Below are 14,907 nucleotides of genomic sequence, written 5' to 3' on the forward strand. Positions count from 1 at the left end.
TAATTTATAACTATATTCACTGAATCAGTGCAACACATAAGATTACAATTTTTTCTTCACAGAACTGATAAACTTATTTCTCATCATTAGGTGGATAGATTTCTTATGACTCATGCACAGTACGATGATGTCTCTGAGGAAGTGCTCCTGTATTTTACCTTCATTAACATTAATCATTTACTAATTATTATTTGCTTTGCTATTCTTAGGCTTCCAAGGACTATATTGGTATGGCTGTGAAAGACAGTCATCTCACTTGTGTCTATAACCTGGGAGACGGCGATGTAGAAATAGATGTGCAGCCATTGGTGACTCAAAGTGAAACTGAGGAAGCCGTTATGGATCAAGTTAAGTTTGAAAGGTATAAGATCCACAGTACACAACAATCTTTTCCAAAACCTACTAAGAACATCTTTTATTAGTGTGATGTGATTTTTCACCTGTATGTTTTGGTTTTAGGATTTACCAGTATGTAAAGCTGAATTACATCAAAGCAGCAACATCAGCTTCTCCAGAGTATGGAAGCCCTTTGACTGCAAGCAGTGGAGGCAATGACATTTTCCTAAATCTTGATCCCAGCGCTGTTGTCTTTTATGTTGGAGGATACCCACCAGATTTCAGGGTACAAATTGTTGCTCAGTCTTTTAAAGAGATTTCTGTGTTAATCATTCTGTTGCTCTTACAAGTAAAGATTGGAACTAGCAGTCTTTCAAAGGCTGTGTAAAAGTTTATCCATATCAGTAGGAATAGATGGGATGCAAAGGAGATGCTACGTCCTACAGAAGCTGCCTGGCTTGCAATATGCTAAAACTCAAAGAAGGGACCATGATGGTATTTCATCTGCTGAGGACAGCATGAAACCTGTCCAGCCCTGCTAAGTACTATTCCCAATCCAACCATATGACTCCACTTTGAATTGTGCTGTGGTACTCCTGGGGTGGAGTCAGGTGGTTTGGATATTATATACAACCAATATAATAACATTATGATATTTAGAATGTCATATTCTGTGTCTTATTAGTATTTGCAGTAAGTCTTAGCAGTTACATGTCAATGTAAAATTTTGTCAGCTGATGTTGATGGAATGTTTTTGATGATGCTATTTTTCAGCCTCCACGTAAGCTAGACTATCCTCATTATGAAGGGTGCATTGAATTAGACAACCTAAATGAGCATATTATCAGCCTTTACAACTTCAAGAGAACATTTAATCTCAATACCACTGAAGTGCAACCTTGCAGAAGGTATGATACAAACACAGAAGTGTTTCACAGTTCTGTAATTTTATCATGATGAATTCTTGTCTTTTCACATCCAGAAGAACAACCACTGTCACTAAACTGGTGGGTTTTTTTCTAACTCTTCGTCATTGCTACATTTCTTAGAGAAAATCCTCAGTGTTGGCATGATTCACATCTATGGCAATCTTAGTCCACTGGCCAATAGTTTAAATGTTACAATACACAGACACAATTCATGGACTAATGTATTCAGCTCCTTTATATGTATTCAGCTCCTTTATAGGATAAATACTACATTAAGTGCAAATAGTCTGTCACTAATGATTTCCTCTCTAAAGACTATATGTGAATTCAACAGAACCCAGTGGAAAGTTTTCGCTTTACTTGGGTTAGATCAGAATTTGGTGCTATTAGTGGCTTTGTACTAAATGCTTTAACTTGAGCTTTTTTAAAATTATAATGACAGTAAGTCCATGTGGTAAGAGTTTTTGCTGTCATATATTCACATCTGTGACACTGAATTATTACAGGTATAAAGAAGAGACTGACCAAAGCTATTTTGAAGGCACTGGTTATGCCAGTGTCACACTGAAAGAACCAAATACCCACAGCCGAGTACGCTATGAACAGACAATTGAGACTACTGCAGATGAAGGCATTGTGTTTTTTGCAGCAAATGGGGTAATTAATTGAATGCTTCTGTTTGTTTTGTGGTCCAAGGGCATTTTCAAAAACTTTGCTTACTCAAGAACACATTAAATTTGGTAATAACTTCAAGGAAATTTCTTAAAAGTGTTATTTTTGTCTGTGTGGCAGATCAGTAAGTTCTGCTGCATGTTTAATGTCATATGGTTTAGTTTTAGGTAGTCCTGCAAGAAGCACGGAGTTGGACTCAATGATCCTTATAGGTCCCTTCCAACTTGAGATATTCTATGATTCTATAACGGCTGCTGAATATTCACTTTGTCAAGGCTGAGAAAAAAAACATTCCAAGTAGTTCCTCCATTAGGCCATGCAGAGAATTTGGAACTAGGGGCAGGCAGGGAGGATGTAATTTGAATCAAACCAATTTTGAAATACTGAAATCCTCCAAAAGTAGAAGTGCACTCTCCCTAAATCTAGATACAGGTGGTAACAGAGTAAAGAAGAATTATACCTGTAAAAGTGCTCAAAACATCAGTGATGCTACTTATCTAATAATATTATAGGCATGTTTGCAATCACTGTGACATGTTCTAGACAATTTCTTGATGCTGTAAAAGTCAGTAGACATGTTGAAATTACAAGAAGTCCTCTAGAGATTTGGAGAATATATCTGGAGCTGATACCAGGTCTGTTTATAACACTTTAAAGTAATTATGGTTGATTATCATAAGTTTTAGTCTGCTTTGTGTTATCTTTTCTCCCAAAAGCTTCATTGATGCACCTAGATAGCTTCATTAAAATTATTCACATGACAGTGAAATATATATGAAATGTTGTCAGATTAATTGTGTTGGTTTTTTTTTTTTTAATTGCAGGATCAGTTCATCAGTGTGCTCATTAAAGACGGTCATACAGTTTTTAGATATAAAGTTGTCTCTGAGCCTCCAAAAGAAATAGAAACCAATGCAACTGTAAATGATGGAACATATAAACAAGTATGTAGTTTAAAACAATCAAGTGATCATTATTTGTAAAAATACACATTAGCTGAATCTAAACATCCTGTTGTAAAGTTTAGTTGTGAATTTTTCCTTTTGTGTTGAGATCAAGCTGCTGGGGATTAGTTTGGACATGTGAAAATTAATCTTTCTATTGTCGTGCTTTCCTGTAAATAAGTTCAGTTTTTTAGAAAAACCACCGAACAAAAAGACTTGGACAGAGCAATGCTTTATTTAAGGAGAGCTGTGTACACTGCAATTATTAACATTATTTTAATACTTTGTGTTTTCACCAGCTAAGGGGTTCTTTTTGTTCAGGCCAGGCTGATCTTTACAGAGGTTTATCTTTCGTAGCCTTTTTGTTGTTCCTTGTCTACTTAGCCTCAGTTGGGTTGTTTTGTAGCGCTACCAGAGTGAAATCATAAAGACATTGTTAAAACTTGTCATTGCCATGTTGATTAATTCTCCCTTTTCCCCTTACTACATGTCCAACTAAATAGTGTAGGCCACAGGGTCTGCTGGAAGGAATCTTTATGCCATATTGGGTCAAGTTACCTCCAGCCAGCTGACTGACCTGGTCTTTGTATCAGGCAGCAGCTCCCGAATCTTCAGCTGCAAATAGAACGCAATATCTGAATCTTAGGTGAGGTGTACTTTTAGGGCAATCTTCTTGATGAAAATAAAACCTCACCTTGTATTTGGATAGTAGAGCATTTTCCTTAGGCATTTGCTTTGCCTAAATGCCCAAATATTGCAAAGTACCCTTGAACTATTACAGTTATTCTTGATTTAAGTCACTAGTAAACAAGAGGAGGGGAAAAAACCCCCATTGTGTCCTGCTCTGTGGGAGTACTTTTAATCTGCTAAATGATTTTTGTTTCTGCTAAGTCAAGTAATTCTCCTTATTCACCTTTTTTTCAGATTCATTTGGTGCTTGCCCGAAGTAGAAATACTGTTCATGTCAGTCCTGATATTAAAGCCAACATAAATGTCTTCCTTTTCACTAAGTACTATTTAGGTGGAATTCCACCTTCTCTACGGGAACGGTGAGTTAACTCTAAAAAGACTGTAATACACAGGCTTGGTATGAAAACTCCATCTAAATTATTTCCCTAGGCAATTTCTTTCACAGTCTGTATTGGGTATCGTATGTGGTATGAAAATAAACAGTATGTATGATCATAATCTGTGATTTTTGGTTAATGATGGTATCTTTGTTGGAGTGTATCCTGAAGATTGGGTTTGAACAGCATGAAGTATGTGTGTGCAAGAAAGATTGCTCTTGTTCTGTTTTTGTATTTCTTATATTGTCAGCATTTACAGGCTACTACACCGGTGTGTGCTTTGAAATACCAGACTACTGAACTCTTTTTCCTTCCACTCCCTGAAACCAGCTTTAATATATCCACACCTCCGTTCCGGGGCTGCATGAAGAATGTGAAAAACCCTAACACCGCATCTGTTATTTTTGACGAGACTGTTGGTGTCAGCAAGAAATGTTCAGATGACTGGAAGGTATCTAACAAAGTTCCTTACAAGCTTCTGCTGCGGTTCACAGAGTCTGGTTTGTCTCTAAATCCTGTTTTGCTTAGGTCAAAAATTATATTTGGTTAACATGCGATGGTAATAAAGGAACTTGGGCTTGGTGTGAAGACATGAAAGAAAGGAGGCTCCACCCCTGCTGTAATAGCTTGCTCCAGCACATAGTCCACCCTCTTAATTAATACTGTGTGCAATTAAGAATTCATATTTACCATGTAAACTTGTTGGCTTCCAGTTGCTATTATTGATTAGGCCAGAATACTTATTTACTTAATACTGCTCAGGATCTTCTCACCAGCGCAGTTATGCTTCCTAATTAAATGACATCTCAACCTTTTTTTTCTGGAAAGAGCTAAGCAGACTCTACTTGACCAAAGTCTCCCATTGTAAGGCTACTGTTCCACTCATCTGATTGGTTTATAATTATTTTCTGTGCATCCTTGAGTTGTGCCATGTTCTTTTTAAAATGGGATGTTGTGACAATTCAGTATTGGCTTAACTAATGCTGCATGGAGAGATGAAAGCTACCCTTCTGCTTCCACTTATGGCTACTTACATGATGCATGATCCCATTTGCCCTTTTTACTATGGCATTGTACTGAAAGTTTGTGCTGCTCATTTGCTTTCACTTTGTGGCATCTAAATCTTTCAGAAAGGAACTTCTTTGCAGGCAATTTCCATGTGCAGAGGATCTGACCTTCATTCACTGTCTGTTTCTGTATAACTTCTCATGTATTAAAACGTGTTTTGTTCAAAAAGGCACAGGTATATTCTGTGTTATGGCTCACACCGCTTCAGTTATGTAGCTCATTTGCACAGCTCCATACTTGTGAACCATTCCTCCAGCTGCTCACTTCTGTGTCCCCAAACATGAAAATTTTCAAAGCCATCATGTCAATGCAAAGAGTAGCTAGAGATGAACAGCTTGTTGTACTCAGCAAGCCTCATCTCCCTGTAGAGTTTCTCAGATCATAGTTAATGATGGTGAAACCAATTCAGTCAGTCTGTTCCATGCTGAACTAATTGTACTTGCAGTTTGCCTTGTGCTTGGTTTTGACTGGAGTCAGTCATTATTATGCTGAGTAGGGCAGTTGTTGTCCCATGTTGCCATTTCTACTGATTAAAAGGAAAATCGCTGAAAGTATTATTTCTCTTTCAGCTCATCAGATCTGCAGCTTTCTCCAAGAAGGGAACACTGAGCCTGAGTGCAGTGGGTTTCCCATTTCCCAAGGATTTCCAAGTTGGCTTTGGCTTTCAGACCATGGCATCGACTGGAACACTCTTAAGCTACAATCTATGGGTATGAAATGTGTTCAACTTAGAACATGTGATTAGTTTTATTTCTGGGTCAGTCATGTCTGTTTGTGACTGTGTCAGTTTGGGATCAGTTTGTGTCATAAGTCTCACGTAGATTCCTGTATTTTAAGGCAAGAAATGGCTATTATAATCATCTTTCGAGCATGGCATCTTGCATGTCATAGGCCAGAGAAACTCATCCTGGAATTTTCTTCACTCAATCAACAAGTAGTTCAATGAGTAACAGCACTTTGAACTTAAGCCTTCTGCAGAGTAGCTCATGCACCATAATACCACCATGCCAGTAAGATAACTGTTGCCTAATCCAGTTACCTGGCAATTTTCTCAGGAAAAACTGGCATCCTGCCCGTGCAGAAATGTTACCATCGTCAAATATGTAGAGGAGAGAGGTTGATTTTGGATATGTTCCCTCAGAAAGCAGGGAGATTCAAGCAGAATCCCATTCTTGCTGGCTGGAGGAGTTAAGAAGTGAGTGCACACCAAGCATTTGAGAACTAAAGAACTGAATCCTCTGCTTTTTTTGTAAAAATAATTTAAACATTTTGAATAACTGTTTGGTATTCAGAGGTATTTTAAAACAGCAGCTACACTAATCGTGCAGAACTGGGCGTAATATCTGGTACTAGGTGACTGAGAAACGCAGTTTGATTTTAAGAAAATTTCTTTCCCACAAGAGACCACTGAGAACTGTGTTAATGGCAATGTCAAGGAGAACTAAAGGCACTTGCATTTACCTGATTGTTTTGTGGGATTCTTTTATAGCCTAATATTCTTACAATCTTTCTGAGACCTGGCTTTGTAATTGCAAAGATGGGAGAGAAGGAAATTGAACTGGAAAAGAAATATGAAGATGGGTCAATACATTATGTGACAGTAATAAAAACAGACAACAGGTGAGCCCAGTTCTTTATCTGATTCTTTCATGTTGTGGTTGGAGAAAGAATAAAATTTTGTGTGACTTGTTCTTTGGGTACACAGTTTAAAATGCCCTGTGCTAGCAAAGGATACTGAAATAATGAAGCACAAGGTGATTTTTGGTCTATGGCTGTGCATCTGTGAAGTTTCAGCGCACAACACTATGCATGTCTTTTATAGATTGTGTGAGTTTTGACTGCTTGTCAAGCTGGAGCTTTGGAGCTCTATCCTTCCCATTGTCTTTACATATGTCACTGTAAGTTATAAATCTATCTAACATAGGTGGTTAAAGGCTCGAGGAGAAAGATAATATTATGTCTGTTTTTTCAATGATGATCTGTTATGTAGATATCAGAAGAGACGATTTACTGAAGCTCCTAGAATAATTTTGATTTCTGTGGAACACATAAAATGACACAACTGTTAGTTAAAGAGGAAAGTTTTGAATGATCGGCTATAACTTTGAGTAATTATAACTTAATATTGTCTGTACTAGCTATTGCTAACATGTCAAGTGTACTGCTTTGACACAAAGGATGAAGTCCTGACCCATGTTGTCAATGAGAGGTTTTTTTGTTCATTTCATGGTAGGAGTGAAATACTAGCTTCAACTCTCGCTCAGTATCTACTATTCAAAAGCAGAGCGGTTTCATAGCAGTCAGCGAACACATACTGAAAAAATCCCACAAGTAAGCTAATGAAGCTCTAGCATAATTACAATATAAGAAGAAAGCACATCTGTCAAATGGTTCTTTTTTAAATATATATATTTAATTTAGGTTCATAACGATTTCTTTAGATTTCATGCTTATTTTTATTCCCTTTGTTTCAGAGTACGTCTGCTGGTTGATGATGAGTCGACACTAGCATCAGTTGACTCTCCAAGAGCACGGGCATTAATTGAACCCATAAAATTTGGTGGAGATAATTTTGAAGGTTGCATCTCAAACATCTTTATAAAAAGGTATTTGGCCTATGAAGAATCTTGTTTCATGCATTTTGGCCTGTTTTCATTCTGTAATCATATTAAAATCACTTTTTGCTAAATTTCTTTTCTTCTACAAGTGTTACGAATGCATAGTTTTGCTCCCCCCAAATATTCTTTTATTCAGGCAGCTTATACATGGTATCAAGTTGTATCTGCTGTTCAGATGTAATGGAACTTGAGTCTTAATTACACCTGTTTAGTAGTCTTTTAATCAAAGAATGAACCCAACATTGTGAATTGGAAGTGTCCCAACAAGGCATCCAAAAAGATCTGCTAGATTGTATCATTATAGATACACAGGTAATGAAATGAGCAAAGCTCACTGACAAAACCAAAACAGGTACACAAACAAATGAGAGCATAGGTATAGAAATCGAGTGCCTGATTTATGCTGTCTCTTTTTTCACATCTGTTTATTAGAAACATCTTACAGGCAAAATTTAGGAGAAAAATTAATATGTTCTTTAAAGAAAAGCATTCCTTGAGTCACAAGTGATGTCCCAGGGGCCCTTTGTCTTAGACAAGTTTTGTTGAATATTTATACATGTGTAGAGTTTACAAAAAATAGTGTATTTTGATTTGATTACTACAGAATCACAGAATGGTTTGGGTTGGAAGGGACCTTTAAAGTTCCAACCCCCCAGCCACGGGCAGGGACATCTTCCACTAGAACAGGTTTCTAAAATTATATCTTCATTTATTTATTTATTTATTCATTTATTTATTTATTTCATGTCCTGCAAGATAATGAAATAACCTGTATTTAACCTCCTCATCAGAAAACAAATTTGGAAAATTGCTTTTAGTACAAAAATAGTTGGAGAATTAATATTGTAGCTAGTCTTACTGAGTGAATGGAGAACTGGACTGGAATTGACGAAGTTCAGGTTCTGCTCCCAACTCTACCACTCTGCTCATGGAAAACCACAGGCAATGAGCTCTTGTTGCTTTTTCTAGTTGTAAAGTGCTTTGTAATTTACTGGTTAGAGATGCTGTGTACAACTTAAGAAATGATAGCATTACTCAATATTATTCTTTATACACACAATAAATTGGTTTTGACAGTCATTCTGATAATTTGGCTATATTGGTAAAGCTACATATTAAGTTGTGATGAGCTTTGCCCCTTGACTAATCTCATTAGAACATCCATTTAAGGAGAGAGTGAATCATTAAGTTAGCAGGACCTGATGTTGCCATTTTTTTCTTGATCTACCAGTGGTTTTGCATAATTAACCAGCAAAGTTTTGTAGTCTGATCCAGACATCTTATTCAATCAAGGCTGCTGTCATTTTTTCCCATTTTTGTCAATGGCAATATTTGAGGTTTTTTTAAATAGATAGCTTTTAGCAAAAAATACTTTGTTTAGAATAGATGAGAACAAAACATCAGAGTTTTTTCTATAACCAGAAAAGAAATAGGCAGAAAGAACCAGGAAAAATATGAATACTTTTTCCAGCACTGAACCTACATTTTTTCATCTAAAAATAAAAATCAGTACTTTAACATCAGGTCACTGGGAAATCTATTTTGTACAGAACACTGTTTTACAATATATTGTTGATTACGCTAAAGAAAAGGAATGCTGTGTCACAGCACTTACTGCTTTCATCACTCTAGGGCAGGTCAGCTCCCTGAGGTTCAAAATCTTGTTAATTATACCACAAAGACTGGTGTATCCCTCAGAGCTTGCCACAAATACGAGAACCTTGAACCGATGCTGCTGAAGGAATTTAAAAATCCTCTCAGGTTTAAGATGCACAAGGTATGCTTATTTTCACTGTTGTCTTTGTTCCATATTGACGCCAAGGCTTTGTCTGCACAGCCATGGTTTGCAGAACTGATGTACAGATGTTATTATTTTCCTTTCATCTCACACCTGAAGCAGGTTATTTCTGTGCTGAAGTTCCACGCTAATCCCATACCTGTTCAGAATGGCAACAGCTTTTCTGTCATTTAGGGAAGGCTGTTGACTGCCTTAAATGCATAGACTGAAATTTTTTTTTTCATGTTCACGCATAGTAAATGTTTCAAGTCTGTGTTACAGGTACAGCATAAAAAATACCTTGATTATTTGAAAGACGCTAACGTGCAAAACCAGCACAACCAGACTTTACCAACTCAGTTAAATGTCAACAGTGAAGCATATCTCCTTGGAAACACCCCCAACAGTTTAATATCCTACACGTTTTCTCCACCGTCATCTACAGACAGGTAACACAAATGTTCTCTATTCTCCTCCTAATACTTGAATTGTCAACGCTGCTTGAGTCTTTGGGTACTAAGAGCTAGGATTTTCTTGTTGCTTATGTCTTGGGGCATAACAGAAGAGTAGTTCTAAAGGATCCAGCATTTTTTTTCCTTTCCTAACATTTACCCAAACTGAGTAGATTGACTTGGATGTGGTGGACAATTACAGTGCATATTGATGCCAAGTCCTAGGCCTGAATATGTCAACTTTCATTCACATTGAGAAATGCAGGCAATGTAGAACACTGTGATTCTACCCAAAGGTGTTCTGCATTTCACAAATGGAGTTTCCCTGGCACTTTTCTGGAGAACAGAAAGAAGACAACAACTAACGGAATAGACCTATATTTCAATATGCTTACTTTCCACTACAGGTTACATTTTTCTGTAGATATACAGACGCGATCATCAAGAGGATTAATAGTTTTCATGGAGGAAAGGTCTGAGGACTCCTACATGGCTCTCCACATTTCAAAAGGACGTTTTGTCTTTTCACTTGGCTCTGGAGGAAAACGAATCAAAATCAAAACCAGTATTAAATACAATGATGGGCAATGGCACACTGTAAGTAGTATGGCACAGGAACGGTGGTGAAACCACAACTAGTATTCAGCAGGCACAGGTTATTAGAAATTAGATTTTGGTCATTTGAACTTCATTCCTATGCCTGAAAGTTCATGTGATTGACAGGCCTCTGTTATGACAGAGCTTACAGAGACTGATGGTCCCAGCATGTTCTTTTCAGTTTAAATAATTCAACAATAAGTTATTTAAGATAAAGAAAAAAATCTCCGGTGGCTTTCATTGGCTTGGGGGTTTTTCATTATGTTATGCTTGCACCCTGCAAAGGTGGTCTTCAGCATAGAGGGGAAGAATGTCCGTCTTGTTGTTGATGGTCTAAGGGCCCAGCATGGACAATTAGCAACAAATTCTGCCTTCAGTATTAAGCCACCAATCTACGTGGGAGGGCTGCCATCACTGAAAATCCAGGTAAATAACTGACACATCCACACACTCCCCACGCTGCTGTAATTACACATCAAAGTGTTAATATGCAGGATTTCCATGTTGAAAAGGTTTGGGGGATATTTCCAAGCACTGACTGAGCACCATCTGTGACTGGTGTTTGCAGTTGTTCATTACAGATCTTTGTCCTCACCTGTTCACACAGCTGTCAGCTGGACCCATATTTTCAGCATGTGTCGCTGAGACACTGATGACAACCATGTACTGTTTTCATTTCTATTCTTTAAAAAATAGAAAAGATCAAAGTCACATTTTTAATTCCAGGAATACGCTAACAGAATATTTACCTCAGTGGACTAAGCAATAATCTGTAGGGAAGAAAAGGAACCCTTCTTATTAAGGAATTATGAATGTAGAACTGGATTTTAATCTGAAATATGTGTGGTTCCTATTAGTTTAAAAATTGGACAAGTAATGATGCAGGGTGTTTTATAAAATCAGATTTAAATAAACAGCCTCTTAGGAAGGGAAGGTTGTACTTGAGATTTCACAACTCCTGTTGCATTGTCTTTCTGACACATCATTGGGAAGTAGCTGTTCTGCAAGCAGCAGTTATGTTAACTCAAAATCAACTGTTACTTGCATGTTTTAAACTTTTTTTTTAAATTTTACAATACCTTTTCACTGCATCGGAGATGGGGTTTGGGTGCCTTTAGTGACAGTTGGCTTTCTACAGGCCAACAATACAAAAGAACTAATGGGTTTTCTTACTAAAAAGATTGCCATCGTGCTTTAGTATTCATGTTTTGAAATATGCTTTCAGAATATACCAATGAACAGTTTCAAGGGTTGCCTGAGGAATTTTAAGATGAATGGAAAAGTCATGAATGAACCTCAGCAAAAAAATGGCATACTTCCATGTCTGGATGTTTCCATGGAGGCGGGGATTTATTTCTTTAATGAAGGAGGATATATCACCATTGGTAAGCTGTGTAGAGATTATGGTATATGGAATTAGGTCTTAATGTGTATGTCTAAGAATTTTTTAATTTATTTTTATGTGGTTTTCCAATTATCTCCTCCTATGATCATTCCTGTATCCACTGTTTCCCTCTCCACAGGTCATTTGCTGATGGGCTTGGATTTCCGGATTGCATTTACCATTCGACCAAGGAGTTCAACAGGTATACTCCTCCATGCTGGAAGCAAGCAAGAGAGCTACTTGACTATTTACATGGAAGGAGGAAAGGTAAGTACAGGCTGTGCTTCCATTCCAGCTGTATTGTCCTCATTCAGCAGGGGGAATTCTGACCTTGAACTCTGGACTTATGTCTTACAAGATTTGTCTAAAGATATAACATTGAACAACTTACTCAGAGTTGTTTAAAACCATTGCACAGAAAATTAAGCATTTAACCTGTTTCTGTGCCTACATTAGCAGCTTCTGTTGTGTGCACACTACCTTGCACAAAAGTGGTGGTTAGCTGTAGGGCACAGTCTTTGCTTTCTTAGGCTTCTGAGTCTTTGCAAAAATCCACTGGGGTTTTGGCTGGAGGCTACAGAATTCCATGGCTTATTCCCACTCCTACTTCAGTCATTGTGTCGTTGTACTGGTGCAGCTCCGTAACCATGTGGTTATAGAACTTCAGCAGTCTAGCGTTGTGTTAGCATCTTCTCTAGTTAATGGATGTGTTATGGTGGCAATTATTATCATTGTTGCTTTTTCATAATGTGATAACTTCCGAATGTGAGTCTTGGACTATACAACTGTTGTGGTTGCTGCTGGAGAGACATCAAATAGAAAGATGTCAGTTCCACAGAACCTGCTGTCTCATGGCATGGTTTAAAGCAGCATGAGGCTACCTAACTTCAGAAAGCTCAGCTTTGCTTTTATCTTCCCAGATTAGGGAACTTGTTTTTGTTATTGATCTTTTTGTCATCAGTTAGTTTCCCCTAGATCACTGATCTGGTTTAAGGCGGCGCAACTAGCACATGGAAGCAAGGGCATCAGCATCTGGGGATTCCTTGAGGGCAAGCTTGACCACTTTTTTCAGCAGTAACTTAGATTAATGCTGGCTGTCAGTGCAACAGGAAGGAATAAAAGGTCCACAGGACACCATCAATCAGCCTAATAGGAAGTGGACTCAGCGTATCAGTTACCTGACCATTACCAAGTTTGTTGTAACCATCACACCAAAAGAGAGTTTGAAAGAAAGGTGTTGAAAAAAACATAATGCGTTCACAAGGAATGAGAAGCAAGATGTGAGAAAGCACAAGCAGGTGCTTGTTCAAAATGTCATCATAGTCAGGCTGCAGGCTTCGTGACTGAATTACGAGTAGTCCAAAATTGTGTGAAAGGCCAGAGAAATATATTGCAGAGATTCTCTCAGGAAATGCCAAGCATATAGATGACTGCTTTGGGAAAGGAAAGAAAAGACTAGTAGGAAAGACCTTGTCTCAGAGAGATTATGTCAAAAGAATTAACATAATTTTGTAAGATTGAGGGGGAGAGAGAAAGGTCTGTATTTATGCTTGTAAAATTTGTCAAATATACTTTCCTGGGATTCTATTAGGGAAATTTACTTTCCTCTTGGAGGAATTTATGAAATCTATATATATAATGACTGACTCTTAAAACTAGGTGAAACCCAGCCATCACAAGTTTAGTAAATTACTTAAAGTACTGCATTTTTCTGTTGTGCTTTTCTTTGTCATGGTAACTTTTTTTACAGGTCATAGCTGCTGGAAATAGTGGTGCTGGAGAATTCCAGACATCGGTCACACCTGAGCAACCTCTGTCTGATGGACAGTGGCATACTATTGCAGGTATGTTGTATCATACCAGTTCTTCTGAAACTTCGCAAGGGTGGTTCGCACTGAGCGCTGCATCTCCAGATTTTTATTCATCATTTCTCTTCTGTTTATTCTGAGAATACTATTTAGAACAGTGTAAGTGTCTTGTGTTAATTCAAGGCTTTATGTAAGAGGGGTTTTTGGCATTGTATTTAGCCCCAGAGTACCTAGATGTGTTAATGTGACTTTGAATTAAAATAAAATCTATTTTTCCTATGAGTTAAATTTCAAGACAGACGTTATCTAAAAATAGTGCCATATCTAGTTGATTCTTTAGTAGGGTTGAGAAAAAGTACTCATTTACCTGCTTCTTTGCAGTCTCTCAGAAGGGGAACATGGTGCAGCTAGAGGTAGGTTCAGAGAGTAACTGTACCACTGGACTTCCACACTTTCCTCCTAGACGTGTGCATCAGCCACTCTACTTTGGCAAAATTCCAGGTAATATTATTGCTGCTTGTTTTTTCATGTATCTACGTGGTTTTTTTTCTCTTCCAAAACAAAAGTCCTGTTCATGCATGTAGTTCTCTATCATTTCCCCCTTTTTGAAAACCTTGCACTAATTACTGTTCTTTAAAATCATTCTCATTTTATTAATTTGATCTTTCTACCTTGTTTTTTGTAGGAAATTTGGACACATTATGGCTTCCAGTTAAGGACCCATTTTTTGGCTGTCTTTGGAATATTAACGTCAATGACAAACATGTTTCCACCAGGAGAATTTCAGAGGTTCATGGTGTAGTGAGTTTGCACGGATGCCCAGCAAAGTAACTTTGTTGTTTGTACACACATCAGATTGGGTCTGCTGAAGTACTGGGTGAATTCATGCAACGTGGGTTCATTCCCCTTTTGCTGATCACCATTTCACTGTCATCACACTGGTTGTTCAGAACAGCTGGTGAGCAAATGCATCCTCTGGATGTGGACCATGCCAAAGCAAATTAAAAGGATTTGCTTTGATAAACTCCCTTCTAAATGTTGTTGATTTCCAAGGTAATCTGTTGTGCCTTTTGAAATATATTAGAAAACATAATTGTATATACCCTACTGGACCAAATTCTGCTCTCACCCACAACAGCATAGACTTGAGTAACTCCAGTGTCTTAATTTTGGAAATTTGCCTTAATGCTGGTCATCTTGAGAGCAAATTCGATCCACTAATGTAAAGAATTTTATAAAAATATAAATCTCTTTG

General features: G+C 37.6%; 1 protein-coding gene across 1 annotated transcript in view; it reads left to right on the forward strand.

Annotated features, from left to right (window-relative positions):
• The window catches only part of LOC104470190 (laminin subunit alpha-3-like), a gene marked incomplete at both ends in the record, with an annotated part of 47,202 nt that extends 32,723 nt beyond the window's left edge, over positions 1 to 14,479 (forward strand). The window contains 19 exons of the mRNA XM_010085024.1: positions 210 to 361; positions 460 to 622; positions 1,111 to 1,244; positions 1,772 to 1,922; positions 2,762 to 2,881; positions 3,806 to 3,930; positions 4,279 to 4,399; positions 5,586 to 5,726; positions 6,506 to 6,636; positions 7,491 to 7,622; positions 9,267 to 9,411; positions 9,700 to 9,860; positions 10,271 to 10,460; positions 10,746 to 10,886; positions 11,686 to 11,845; positions 11,984 to 12,111; positions 13,595 to 13,688; positions 14,034 to 14,153; positions 14,338 to 14,479. Of these exons, the coding sequence (XP_010083326.1) occupies positions 210 to 361; positions 460 to 622; positions 1,111 to 1,244; positions 1,772 to 1,922; positions 2,762 to 2,881; positions 3,806 to 3,930; positions 4,279 to 4,399; positions 5,586 to 5,726; positions 6,506 to 6,636; positions 7,491 to 7,622; positions 9,267 to 9,411; positions 9,700 to 9,860; positions 10,271 to 10,460; positions 10,746 to 10,886; positions 11,686 to 11,845; positions 11,984 to 12,111; positions 13,595 to 13,688; positions 14,034 to 14,153; positions 14,338 to 14,479 (2,651 nt within the window). The remainder of the gene's footprint in view (positions 1 to 209; positions 362 to 459; positions 623 to 1,110; positions 1,245 to 1,771; positions 1,923 to 2,761; positions 2,882 to 3,805; positions 3,931 to 4,278; positions 4,400 to 5,585; positions 5,727 to 6,505; positions 6,637 to 7,490; positions 7,623 to 9,266; positions 9,412 to 9,699; positions 9,861 to 10,270; positions 10,461 to 10,745; positions 10,887 to 11,685; positions 11,846 to 11,983; positions 12,112 to 13,594; positions 13,689 to 14,033; positions 14,154 to 14,337) is intronic.
• Positions 14,480 to 14,907: the final 428 nt, after the last annotated feature.

The sequence above is a fragment of the Pterocles gutturalis genome, unplaced genomic scaffold (assembly GCF_000699245.1).
Source record: "Pterocles gutturalis isolate BGI_N339 unplaced genomic scaffold, ASM69924v1 scaffold27205, whole genome shotgun sequence".
NCBI lineage: Eukaryota > Metazoa > Chordata > Aves > Pterocliformes > Pteroclidae > Pterocles > Pterocles gutturalis.